At 38.5% G+C, this 14,172-nt stretch overlaps 1 protein-coding gene across 1 annotated transcript in view; it reads left to right on the top strand.

Moving 5' to 3' along the window:
- The window catches only part of htr1d (5-hydroxytryptamine (serotonin) receptor 1D, G protein-coupled), a 35,956-nt gene extending 24,001 nt beyond the window's left edge, over positions 1-11,955 (top strand). Inside the window, exon 2 of the mRNA XM_065288787.2 lies at positions 9,546-11,955. Within this exon, the coding sequence (XP_065144859.2) occupies positions 10,036-11,196 (1,161 nt within the window). The 5' untranslated portion in view covers positions 9,546-10,035 and the 3' untranslated portion in view covers positions 11,197-11,955. The remainder of the gene's footprint in view (positions 1-9,545) is intronic.
- The last annotated feature ends 2,217 nt before the right edge of the window (positions 11,956-14,172 follow it).

Raw genomic sequence — 14,172 nt, forward strand, 5'->3', positions numbered from 1 at the left:
CTAAAAAATAAAAAACTTCAGTGCATGTTATAGCCTACTAAAAACATTTACAGTAAAGAAACATGTGGTATTTGGTGGTCATTGGTAAATGTAGAGACAATAATAAGGAATATAAATGTGTCCAAGACCAATTTTCTTATCAACAATTTTAAATCATTGTTTAAGTCCTCAAGGAACTAACATTTCCAAAAAAAAATTGTTGGAAGGAACATAATTGACTGTGACACTCAAGATGGCTACCAGGTAAGCAGTTCTTATTTTTTCTCCAGATAAAAGTTAAAATTTTGTTTGTCATAGTACCTAGACAACTTTTTTAGTTCTCATTACCGAAACATGAGTTTGTAAATGAATATATTTAATGTAATATCATGTTGCGGTAATGATAATTATTAATAGTGATAATCTAAAAAATGTAAAAATTCTATAGGAAATATTTTTAAATCCTCTAAAAATAATGGTTATAGTAATTCATAGGAAGAAATCTTATATGTGCAAAAAAAAATTGGCTTCAAGGGCTTTTTAAAAATTATGATACTGGACAACTTCTTAACCTGGACTTGTGAGAATCACCCAACATTTATTTAATTTTTCTTTGCAGTCATTTTAGATATACTAATACTCACCCTTACGTAACTAATATTAGCCTTTGTGGCCATGCTTTTACATCAGAACAGTTGCCTTTATGTTTCTTATGAGTTCACTCATCTGAACCACTGTGCATAGTGGTAAGGGGAAACGTACTTTCACCGATCTGAGGTCAAATAACGGCTTGTTGTATTGGTTTTATTAATGACAAACATTTGTAAATTTCATAGCCTTTTATGCCGAAGTCTTACTGTGCATTCACACCAGCCACGGAAGAGGCGGCAAGCGCGGATGATTTACATGTTAAGTCAATGCAAACACGTGATTAGGCATCATGCGGTGCGGTACACGCGGTAGCCGCGGCGCGGAACGCGCGGAAGCCGCGGGGCGTTCCGCGCGTTCTGCGCGAATTGAGCGTTGCCGCGGGAAAAGCGGGAGTTCAAAAATCTGAACTTTGGCGGAATTCCGCGCCGCGTTAACCAATCAGGAGCTTGCTGTAGTAGTGACGTGATTACAGGAAGCGAGCGGAGTGGTGTAGTCTCCGCGGAGTCGCAGAAGCCCCTCCCATGACGCGGATTTCCGCGTGAAATTCTCGAATGACAAGAATTCCACTCGCGGATTTCACGCGAGAATGAAGCGAGTGAACTCAAATGTTCAAGCGTCCAACTACGCGCGAATAGCGCGTTTTTGCCGCCTCTTCCGCGGCTGGTGTGAACCCACAGTTATGCCTAATTTCATTTTAGCTGAGCTGCTGTCATGATCTTTTTGTCCATAGGATTGCATCTGCATGAAAATTAAAATAAACTTCAATAGCGTACATTCCTCAGTTAATTTACATCTGATTTTTCAACCAAGTTTTAACTCCGAGTTGGTTTAACCGCCTTACTGAATAAGGCTCTTGTGTTGAATTTATTAACAATGAGCGACAGACTGAAATTATTCTGTGCTAAGCTGTTTATTGAAAACAATTATTCTTGCTGCCATTTAAAAACTCTCTGTATTGTAAAGTCAAACATTTAGACAACTGACAAATGCAATTTCCTAATTAAAAAATGACAAGTTGCGTGTGTTTGTCAGCATGCAAGCATTCAGGCAACACTGACAATAGATGTCAACAGAATCTGTGCTGTATAAACATTCGTCTAATAAGCCAGACAATCTCAAATTCCTTCTTCATCCTGATATATTGACCAAGGCTTGTAATTTTATTAGTCTGACTTTAACCAATTATACAGAACCAAACAGAATTGGGGAAAACATCTTGCTAACATTTGGAGCGTGGTAATACCCTCAGGTTGCTCTCATTAGCAAGCTGCCCGTTGGACCTGATATAGTCTACTGATAATCTGCTGTTGTTTCTGCAGTTTCACAGGAAGTAAATGTAAATGATGACCCTGTTCTACTGAGATACAAGTAACACAATAATTTTGCTTCTTTATTCTGTGTATCTTTCATTCCCTTGACATCTTTTTGGCAAGTATAGGGCTAGTTTCAGCAACACATATGTAGCCTGCAGTGCTTAAAGTGGTCAATACTACACAGTTTTCTGTTTGCAGGGTAATTCTTGTGATTTCAGCAGCACTCTGTCTCTGCTCAACAAGACTCACTTTGACTCTTTCGTTATGACTATACAGCAAGAGTTAGTCTTACGAGTAAACATTTTGACTATCTGCATTAAAAATTTGATGCATATTGTTGCTTACTCTGCCCAAGACCTATTCAGATACGAATCTGCTGTCTGTATCATGTATCTGTAGCATCACACATCCTTGATTTTACATGACATATTTACTACATGCTTGCTGACTTGCATGTTAAAAACCATATATTTCAAGGTGGAATATTCTCACTGATGTTTTTCTGTTTCAAGCACTGATGCATGCAAAACTCAACATCAACCATAATATAAGTCACTTATAAACCTGATTAAGATTAAATGCATGTGCTTTTCAGTCCTGAATCTACATATGAACACCCTCAGTTGTAATAACAGTTTGTATAGTATATTGGCAAAACAGATTTTGCTGACTGTATGCCAGCTAACAGACGCACAAAATCCTCTTATCAACACTACTAATCATGCATGATTTTGCAAATTAGTTTCCTAATTTGCAGTCAATGCATTCTGCTTTTACCCTTCCAACATACACATGAACGCATTTGATTTAAACCCTCAGCTCATGCACACAGGATATCACATTTAATCCACTGTCTACCGCTTCTCGGGATAAAGCTTCATGTGATTGATCGGTTTCCCAGAGCCAAATTTTGAATTTGAACAGCTTGTGAAATGGGAAACGCTGACTCTAGGGCCAGATTTACTAACAGCTTGCGCCAGTGCAAACCATCATTTTGGCGTTAAATAACGACTGTCGGGATAATTAGAAAAGGTGTGATCTAGTTATTTTTGCGACTGACATGATTGCATATGCTTTTTTACGAGTTTCCCCTCTTAGACGCAAAATGTTTGGGAGAAGATTATTTAAATGGTTCACTCAATGTCATTTACTAATGTTTGCGTGTGTGATATGACTAGTATGTGCGCCGTTATTTAACGCTGAAAAAAAGCATGTCTTAAATCATTTTGTATTTGAAAAAGCTACTGAAATGGAGGCTGTTGCGCCTGTGTTATTTAATTAGCACTTTTTTAGAAAATAACCTGCAGATATTACCACTCCCATCTACGCTTTTTTGGAATTGCGCTCTCACGCTAATTTGCCCCATTTAGTAAATCTGGCCCTAGATCAGTAGATGAAGACAACTCTTGACACGTCACTTGTGTCCACCTTTGAACAACTGACATCTTTGCTCTTTATTTAAAAATTGTATTAAAGATGCGTTAAAAATGTTGCATGCATGATAAATTGGTGTGAAGGATACACTAAGCTCAGCTTTGGAAAGAATTGAATTTAAAGAGGCTCCAAAAAATTACAACAGATGCAACATTTAGTAAGACATAGTGAATGACATTGAATATTTAAAGAAGATCAACGAACATAAATAACAGATACAATTTTAGTTAATGTAAGCTTTTTGTTTATCTATGCATTTTTTATATTTAAATAAAATCCAGATTACACTTCTAAGTGAGCTCATCCTTCTCTGCCATAGCGTTTGTGTAACTATCGTGTTCTTCAGGGTGATGCGTCTTCAAATGCTATTAATTTACTTGTTTTAAAGTTGCTAATACTTGTGCCACCCATTGAAATTGCAGCATGGCATATGAGACGTCAACGTTTTACTAGTGAGAAATACTGGACATACGGCTAGCGCATTTTCATTTCATCTTGCAGCATTAGCGTTAGCTATAGCGGGCATAACCAGTTTTTGTTTAAGAAAATTGTATCGGATCGGTACATTTGTTCAAGTACTTGCCGATACAATGCAAAAAAAAAAATTTGTGGTATCGATGGCATTTCCGATACTAGTACCCTAGTTCTGACATATCTTAACCAGTCCGCATGATTATCAGCCAAAGTCCGCATAATTATGCGGGCGCCGCATTTTTTCAAATTCGCATACATTTGCAGCCTTAATTGCAGATTTCCATTCGCAAATTATGCAGGACTTGCATGATTTCATAATCCCTGCAAAAATCACATATATCTTGGCAAAAAGTTGAAAAATTTTGCATTTACTTCACACAAGCGCAGCCATGTCCCCTGTTGCAATGGGAACGTTATGAAGTGAAGTAATTATGTGACGTGAACATCATTGAAAAGCTGCAAAAGCGGCAAACAGTTTTTGTAAGTTCCCGCAGTTTTTGCAAGTTCCGCAATTTTTGCAAGTTCCCGCAATTTCATCGCATAAAATTGCATAAATATCCCACATTTTTCATCACATTTTTTAAGAAAACATGCCACAAGATCAAAGATTTTTGCCCGCAACAATCACAAAAAAACTATCAAGATGTACACCAGTATTATTTTTTGCAAGGTTTGTTTGTAACAACTACTTAAATGTCCTAAAATAACTAAGACTAGTCCTGGAACAATCTAAATCATGTCCAGGAAACCGCCCCTTAAAGTTAAGTGCTTTGTACATTTCATATTTTGAAGGTTTAATCTAACCTGAGGGGGCATTAAAAGCAAATATTGTGCAGACGAACATTAGCACTTAGTTTATAATTATAATATTTGATAACAATGGAAATGTATTTTAAGTTACAAGCCTTCCCTTGAGCTGTTTTCTATAAAATATGTAATTTCATAGTGTTCATCCAAGAAATTGTTGCCATCTTAGAGTAAATGTTTAACTACAAAAGTCAGAAGAAAAATGTGCCTTTATTCAGTAATCCTGTTGTTTATTTTCACAGTGTAAAGCCATCTGCTATGCTAGGTCCACATGGTCATAGACTGAATAATGTTTCTGGCATTACTCACAAAGACTTAATACCACTAAATGTAAAGTAATTAATTCATTAAAATGTCAATCTCCTACTGCAGTACAATTTACAGACGGTGGCATTAAGGTGCTGTTGTCTACACCATTTGTCTGCACTTTAACACTAGAGCATGCACACTAATTTAAAAGCATCCGTATTGATTTTTGTGCAACAGAGCCTTGGGCTAGTTAATCTGATCAAAGGTTATTTAGTGTTAGTTCACCCACCTGCAAATAAGATAAGTGATGCCTTGCCCGATTCTGTGAGTGTCCTGAATGGGATGCCAATACTGCATGCCAAAAACACATCAAATCTGTCTCGCTGGCATATATGATGTATTTTACACATATGAGGCTCTCAATTATTGTACAAAAATGACAAGAAATGTGTATTTTTAAGGTGGGAGATCTGAATGTTTGGCTCTAAACAGCATCATTTACTTCATTTCATGTAGGGAGGTAGGACAGGCAAGGCATTTCTATAAATATTTAGGCATTAATATTCGCACACAAGCCCTCGAAGAAAAAGAAAAATAAGAAATCTCTGCAGAGTATATTATTGGGAGCTGGCAATGCCAAAGTGAAGATGTTGGCAGGTGATTTGACTGATGTGTGACCTGATGGCTGTAGAGTGAGCCGTGCGGTTTGCTTTCTTTTCCCATCAGGACAGAAGCAGAGCGCTTGCGGGTGTCACAGCGTGATGTTAGTCAGACATAGAAACCGGTAGCTTTCTGGTGACAGGTTTCCCCGTGAGGCACAATACTCGAGATACTCATCAATCAGAACTAGAGCCTTAAAACAAGAGCGAAGAGGAAAGAAATTATGTAAACTAAGGCAAAAACTTTATATTTATGAAAAGAAAACTCATTGTAAATCCAAGTAAAAGGGGGAACTTCTTAATTAGCTCAATTTCTTAAATGTTAAATCATTTGAAGCCCTTGAGATTTTATATACGTAGAATTAAGGAGGGTAGAAGTAAGGAGATCAAGAGCTCTGGGAATTGAAATGCCCAGATACGGCATATGGAAGCTACTTTAATACTCTGCATGAACTCGGACTAAAGTTATGTTCTCAACGTTGAATAAATGACTAGAAAAGATGAGAACATTGAGATTGATCCTGGATGACTAACACACGCTGTCTTTTAGCGCTGATACAATCATATGTACATAGGGATGTAACGATTCAATAGCATGTCCCATTAAAAATGCCTGTCTGAAATCGATTCTGAATCGCAAGGCTGCGATTCTTTGTTTCATGCACAGCTTGTGCGTGTACTACGGCATTTGGTCAGTAGGAAGTCCTTATCAATCTAAAATCATTATGAGTCGGAGTTGTTTATAACGTGCATTTAAAAAAGCAACACTCCTTAAATAAAAATCATTCAAAATATTCTTTATTATCATGAAAATACCTGAAACAATTTGAAGAACAGCGTATAAATATTCCTGTAGACATTTCCTGGAATTGCGTTTGTAATGCTACTACTTCTGTGTCACAAAGAGAGTTTCTGCATAAGAGCGCCCCCTGGCGTTCGGATGTGCCGGGATTTCAACGTAATTCATTCAAATTCATTCATTGAGAAAACGTGCATTTGCACGGTTAATTGTTATACCTCTATTTGTACATGATTGTAGTACTAATGGGCCATTTACATTATAGACAATAGCGAGTTTTAGAAATTATCTAAATAAAAAAGATAATAGTGAAGCTATAACGACACAATAAGTGATATCATAGGGATCACTGTCAAGCGATTTTTTTTTGCCATTCTGATGAATGATAAACCATTAAAAGCCAGTTACATCTATTTAAATTTAAACGGAAAACACCACCGTTTTTCAATATTTTACTATGTTTTTGACCTCAACTTAGACAAATTAATATTAATTATTAATAATCTTTGTAGAGCATGTCGTGAATGTGTTAGCATTTAGCCTAGCCCCATTCATGTCTTAGGATCCAAACAGGGATGAATTTAGAAGCCACCAAACACTTCCATGTTTTCCTTATTTAAAGACTGTTACATGAGTAGTTACACGAGTAAGTATGGTGGCACAAAATAAAACGTGGTGATTTTAAGCAGAAACAAGAGAACTATATTGTATGGCGGAAGAGCACTTAGTTTGCAGCACTTCGACTTCGAGTGCAGTAATATTGAAGGAAGTAGTAGTAGTCAGGAGCGATGTGCACCGAGGTCGAAGTGCTGCAAATTGTGCTCTTCCGCCATACAATATAGTTCCCATTTTCTAAAATCGGAAGGTTTTATTTTGTGCCACTATTTACACGTGTAACTACTCATGTAACAGTCTTTAAATGGAGAAAACATGGAAGTGTTTGGTGGCTTCAAAATTCATCCCTGTTTGGATCCTAGGGGCTAGGCTAAATGCTAAAACATTTACATTGCGGTGTACAAATATTAAGTGCATGCACTGGAATAAAAGTTGGGTATGTATTAATTAGTTTAAGTTGAGGTAACAACATAGTAAAATATAGAAAAACGGTGGTGTTTACCTTTAAAGTGATACCCAAAACATCTGTTGGTTAAAGCCATTGTGACTGCAACAAGAACAGCATTGTAAAACAATGTTGTAAAAGTTTATAGTTAAGGAAAAATTACATTGTATATAACTATATTAGTTAACGCCATTAAAAGTTTGTGATGATTTATGTAAATAATGTGGCGTGCGAGCAAATAAATATAACGCTATCGTTAGTTTTCCTATTATAATTAATCATCTTCTGCCATTACGGTCTATGGCAGCCCATAGAACCGTACGTAGGAAAGTTATGAAATTCGGCACACTGATAAGTCCAATGTGTCCCCACAGAGTCTCTATCGCTAACCCGCTAGCACCACCAACAGTCCAAAGTTGCACGAAATTCTTGTTTCCTCTTATTTATTGGCTCAAGACGATTGGACCCTATGACGTCATTTTCCGTCATAAAATGTTTTCCGCCATTTTGAATTATTCGTAAAACCTACTTTTGCGAACTCGTCCTAGAACTTTTGCCTGATTGCCAAGAGAATCGGTAGGTAGCATCTACAGACACTCAAGGCAAAAAGTTATGGAATTCATGTCGATTCGTCAATTAGGTTCCATAAACCGTGTCAACAAATTTTACGTAGAGCGCTAAAAAATGGATTTGAGGCTGTATCTTCGCCAAACATAAGCCTATTGACACGATACTTGGTACTTGTGATGCCAGTCAGGAACTAAGGGTGCATGCAGAGTTTCGTCAGACTTATGCTTTACACGCCTATAACTTTGGCTCCGATCGACGTATTTTCACGGGACTTATTTCTTTGGAGTTCTGAATAGTTGCCGAGTCCAACGATACCAAACATGCCATAATTTGCCTTACAGTTATCCCTGCACAGCAAAATAATGCTCAAGACAAAATAGATTGTTTCTTTCATTGCTTGAAGTATAATCTTTGGTGGATACTAATTCTTTCCTTAGCAACCAATGAGAATATCCTAACAACTGTTTTGCAAGAACTTTTTTCTCTGCATCAGAACATTGTAGAGACATGATGGTGGGCTCTTTTGACTCAACCGTTTTTGCAAAAGCTTATCTATGCATCAGTAAACTGTACAGACATGAGGGTGGGCTCTTTTGACTCATAAACACCAGTGTAACATTTTGTGACCTGTGTTTTGACACACTGTTAATGGAGAAATTTCAATGAATGAGAACAGCTTTTTTGCTGATAACTTTTTTATTATTTCATCTGATATCATAATGTTTCCTTAGGTTCTTTAAACTGCTCATCCAAACTCATATTTACTTCATTCTGTGCCCTTTCGACTTGACCGCTTGCTGCTTGCAGCTATATTTACCATTGTAGCTAATGTTATTGTTAAAGTGTGAACGGCCCTTAAAGGGCTATTTAAGTAACCTCTTCACTGTAAGCTCCGCGTCAGTTTCATTTTTACTTCTGCATCGTTGTTCACATCGATGTGCAATTACACATGCAGATCGCTAGTAAGCAATGTCTACAGACATGTTACAGTATGGAGGCAAAAGCCAAAGAAGCAGCAGTCTGTTGTGTAAGTTGCTGGAAAAGCATCAGCAGTGATGGAGATGAATAGACAACAACTTTTCTTGCAGCTTGAATTGTTAAGTATCACTCCTAAGCTTGGTCCATGTTTGTTTTTACCATCACAAATGGAAATGCATATTAGGAAATGCAGTGCAGATTTATTTGACGTGATGGGAGGTGTTCTAGCAGACCAATCACAGTGCTTGCGGTCGATGTAAAACGGATGCGTTGTTACATTTTTGCAGAGGTCCACGTCAGCTACGCACAGCCTTTACGCAGAAGTATAAATTGCACTTAAGACCTTTTGCTCAGCTTGTAATTGTATTGGAAATCATGGTGGTATATTTTGTGGATGTATGTGTGAGTAGGTTTTTCCGCTTCACCAGTAATGAGAGCACCGAGGGCTCTTTTAAATAAAATTTGCATGTTTTCTTCAAATACATTTTCAGTATATTACCACCAGTGAGTGTAAAGACCCAAATCATGAAGTGCTCTTCAAAGTCCTCACTCTTTTTCTCTTTCTGTTCCAGGTCCTAATTTGGAGACCACCTTTGGTTGAAGTAAGTCCCAGGGAGTTTGCTGTACCATGCTTGGCACTTTTCATGTGGACTAACGTCTTCCTCTGGACAGTATTTGAAGCTTTAAATGTGACCCTTTTTGTCTTTTGGGAGGGTGTATCAGCTTTCTAAAGCAATTGCAACTATCAGCAAACCACCGGGAATTAGGGAATACTCTGGTCTATTAGTCCGAAAACACAAGGGAATAAATTAAAAAGTTCCGGCTATTCACAAGAGCAGAAATTAAGTAAATCCCACATCTATATAGTAAAATAAAGGCCATTAAACGAAATAATGAGGGGAACAGGCCATTAAGGGAATACGTATGCATACAAAGTTATAGTCTCTGCAAGCATGAATTATATATCGCTCTTAGTTTTCATGGAGTAATTGTATCTTCATGTCAACATCATGCATAGCTCATGTGAACCAATAACAAGATTCAGCAGATGAACTATGCATTATGGATCCGTTCAACAGCACAGATGAGTTTTTCCTCATCAATGCTACGGTCAGTCCCACAACCCTGGACCCCTTGGATGATGCTACACTCCTTAGCCTTCAGATCTCCATCTCCGCAATGCTAGCAATAGTCACTTTGGCCACCGCTCTGTCCAACGCCTTTGTGATCGCCACCATCTTTCTAACCCGCAAGCTTCACACCCCCGCCAACTTCCTGATAGGCTCTCTGGCAGTGACGGACTTGCTGGTGTCTATTTTGGTAATGCCGATCAGCATCGTGTATACGGTCAGTAAGACTTGGACGCTGGGACAGATAGTGTGCGATATTTGGCTATCATCCGACATAACTTTCTGCACGGCCTCAATCTTGCACCTGTGCGTGATCGCGTTGGACAGATACTGGGCCATTACTGACGCCCTGGAGTACTCGAAGCGGCGTACCGTACGGCGGGTGGCAATGATGGTCGCAGTAGTGTGGGTGATCTCTGTGTCTATTTCTATGCCGCCTCTGTTCTGGAGGCAAGCCAAGGCTCGCGAGGAGCTAACGGAATGCATGGTGAACACGGATCAGATCTCCTACACGCTGTACTCTACGTTCGGTGCTTTTTACGTTCCAACGGTTCTTTTGATCATTCTGTACGGCCGTATATACGTGGCGGCTCGTTCACGGATCTTCAAAACGCCGGCAACGAGCGGGAAACGCTTTACGGCAGCACAACTCATCCAAAACTCAACAGGCTCATCGCTCTGCTCCCTGAACTCCACGTCGAATCAGGAGGGACAGATTCATCCTAGTGGTGGAGGAGCGGGTGGAGCAGGTGGAGCAGGTGGAGGTGGATCTCCTCTGTTCACAAACAGTGTGAAAGTTAAGTTGGCCGATAGTGTCCTGGAAAGAAAGCGTCTTTGTGCCGCCCGAGAGAAGAAGGCCACTAAAACCCTTGGGATTATCCTGGGTGCGTTTATTGTGTGCTGGCTTCCATTCTTCGTGTTTACTCTGGTGATGGGGATCTGTAAAGACTGTTGGTTTCATCCTGTGCTCTTTGATGTCTTCACCTGGCTGGGATACCTTAACTCGCTCATCAACCCAGTCATTTACACTGCCTTCAACGACGACTTCAAACAAGCCTTTCACAAACTCACAAAGTTTAAAAGATGCTACTGAGAGAGAATATGTTAATCCACCTATCGTCTTTTGACATATGCGACTTAATTAGCCGGAAATATTTGAAACCTATAAACTACATCTGCTGTGGAAAACTTTAATAGCCATACCCGACATATATTTCCAGAACGCAATCATAGTGTCAATGTAGATCAGTGTTTAAAGAAATCTAATGAGAGACCCTGTAAAATATTGTGCCATATTGTTGATGCTTCCTCGTAGCTTATGAATGCATGCTAAGAGTCTGAACCCATTGCTAGAGAGCCACATCCTGCTGTCTCCGTATTCAATAGCTATCTACGGTATGAACTGCCTTATTTAACAGAGACTGAAATGAAAATGAAATACAGACTTTATTTTAAACTAAAACAAGGTTGAGGTTTCCATAGGAACAAGAAACAGTGCATGGCCTCAGAGGAGCGTACTGAAATAAAGGTTCATGGAAATTAGCCTAGACTCCCTAAATAAAATATTAATAACAGAACATAAAAACAAGTTTTGTGTTTTCCTGCATTCATGTGCAAGTTGTTTTCATCAAAGCTTGATGGGTTTTATGATCATAGTGTGTAGACGGTGTGGCTCAATCTCATATGCACCCAGCAAACAATAGCCATCATCACCACTTAGTTTCACTGTTAAAAATTTCTGTAGAAATTACAATAATACTGGCAGCTGTTTGCCAATAACTAACTGTAGATTTAAAAGGAGGATTTCACAAGACTTTTTTAAGATGTCAAATAAATCTTTGGTGTGTCCAGAGTACGTATGTGAAGTTTAAGCTTAATGTTCCATAACGTGTTAAAATTGACACTTTGTAGGTGTGAGCAAAAATGTGCCATTTTGGGTGTGTCCTTTTAAATGCAAATGAGTTGATCTCTGCACTAAATGGCAGTGCCATGGTTGGATAGAGCAGATTAAGGGGCGGTATTATCCCCTTCTGACATCACAAGGAGAGCCAAATTTCAATGACCTATTTTTTCACATGCTTGCAGAGAATAGTTTACCGAAACTTAATTTACTGGGTTGAATGTTTTTCACATTTCCTAGGTTGATAGAAGCACTGGGGACCCAATTATAGCACTTCGAAAGTTCGATTTTCATGATATGTTCCCTTTAAATGTATGTTATTTACTACCAAATTTAAGTTTATTTTGGTTAGAAGTGGGTTACTCATAACCGGACTATATCGGGTTTTTATTTTCATTTTATTTATTTTTGGGCTATGGTTAGACATCTATAAATTTTGTCTGTTTTAGCTTAGATGTATGTGCTGTGTTTGGATCGCTATTGAACGTTTTTTTAGATGAAAGAAAATAAAGATTGAATATTGTTTGTTAACTTAACTGAAGCACAAAATAGGGTTGTGCCGATAAACGATAGTTTCATGTATAAACGATCGTCAGACATATTGCTAATAGCAGACTTTCATAACGATAGTTGGTGATGTTATTATCGTTATAGTTTCACATTAACATGTGCATTGCATACTTTTCCTCGCATGAGAGGGTTTATGGGTTTCACTTTGGGCGAGAGCTTGTAACTCGTGCAGATTTCTTCTCACACACACCTGGACTTAATGCACGCGTCTTGTGCTGCATATACTCCTTCTGTAATGCGCATGATTCACTCTTCCTCGCACATGAGCTTGTAATACGTGCGACTCTGACATTTCCTTGCACTGGAGAGGTTGTTAGCATGCAGAGGGTTAAAATCAGCAAGTATTTTGTTCCCACTCCCCTGGCACGCAGGAAATTTTTGAGCGCCTTGGCTTTTCCGCGCTTGGATTAATGGCATCAGCTTTATGAAGGTTGCAGTCATGACAGTTTTGCCCTTGCTTCTTTTTGTCCATCAATCAAGTGACTTGTCATAAATGAGTAAAAAATTAACAAATAAATAAGTAATCTACTGCCCCGCCCTTGATCCTATCGTTTATCCACGATCTCACAGGCTGCCGATAAGACAATCTCAAAATGGGGCATATCGCGACGCCCAACACTAGCACAGAAGATGCTCTCCAATCATACTCAGATAACATGGATCATCAGGCTTTGCACAAAAAGTGTAAGCAAATGCCATTAAACCAAAAGACCACATAGACTACTAAGATGTTCTGAAATGTATTTTAAAATGTTCACTTAAAGGGTCCATATTATGCAAAATCAACTTTTACAAGCTGTTTGTACATAAATGTGCATTGACAGTGTGTGAACACAACAGCCCTCCAATGAAAAAATCCGACCTCTCCCTTTTTACTCCTCATCAAACCAAAGCGGTCTCATTACATGCTGTTTTGAATTTCTTGTTAATGTGATGTCACACTGATAAAGCCCTGCCCACGTCCACTGACTGACTGGTTAATTTTACACAAACGCTTTTATAAGTGTGTTTGCTAGCATGTTGTAGCGCTAATGTGGCTAAAGATAGATGCAGTCACAGGAATTAGATCTATTTTTAAACAAAAGTGAGGGAGTGAGGGGCTGTAGCTTATTTGCATTTAAAGGAAAAAACATGAAAACAGCACTTTTTTGCTCCCACCAAAATAAGGGCATTTTGAACATGCTATAACAAATTATATGTGGGGTAGTTTGAGCTGAAACTTTACAGGCACATTTGAGACCTATATAACATCTTGTAAAAATGGGCATAATAGGTGTCCTTTAACTCGTTATGTATTGTAATGAATCATCACAAAACAATTCGGGAAGTGATGGCTGTTGGGTGGATGATGCCAATGAAACATATAATGAGCAAACCATAACATCTGCCTGGCAGTTGAGGGAATAATTGCTTTTCCATTATCTTCAGACATTTTTGTGATGTGAAGGTCATTGTTTTATGCTTTTCAAACATCCCAATATAATGCAGTTTCGCTCAAACTGTCTGTGGAATGTGATTCACCTCTGTGTGCGGTGCGATATATGAATAATTGCGACTCAGAAATTGGCAAACTGTGCCCTCCATCGGTCTTTCCTGTGA

The sequence above is a fragment of the Paramisgurnus dabryanus genome, chromosome 17 (genome assembly GCF_030506205.2).
Source record: "Paramisgurnus dabryanus chromosome 17, PD_genome_1.1, whole genome shotgun sequence".
Lineage (NCBI taxonomy): Eukaryota > Metazoa > Chordata > Actinopteri > Cypriniformes > Cobitidae > Paramisgurnus > Paramisgurnus dabryanus.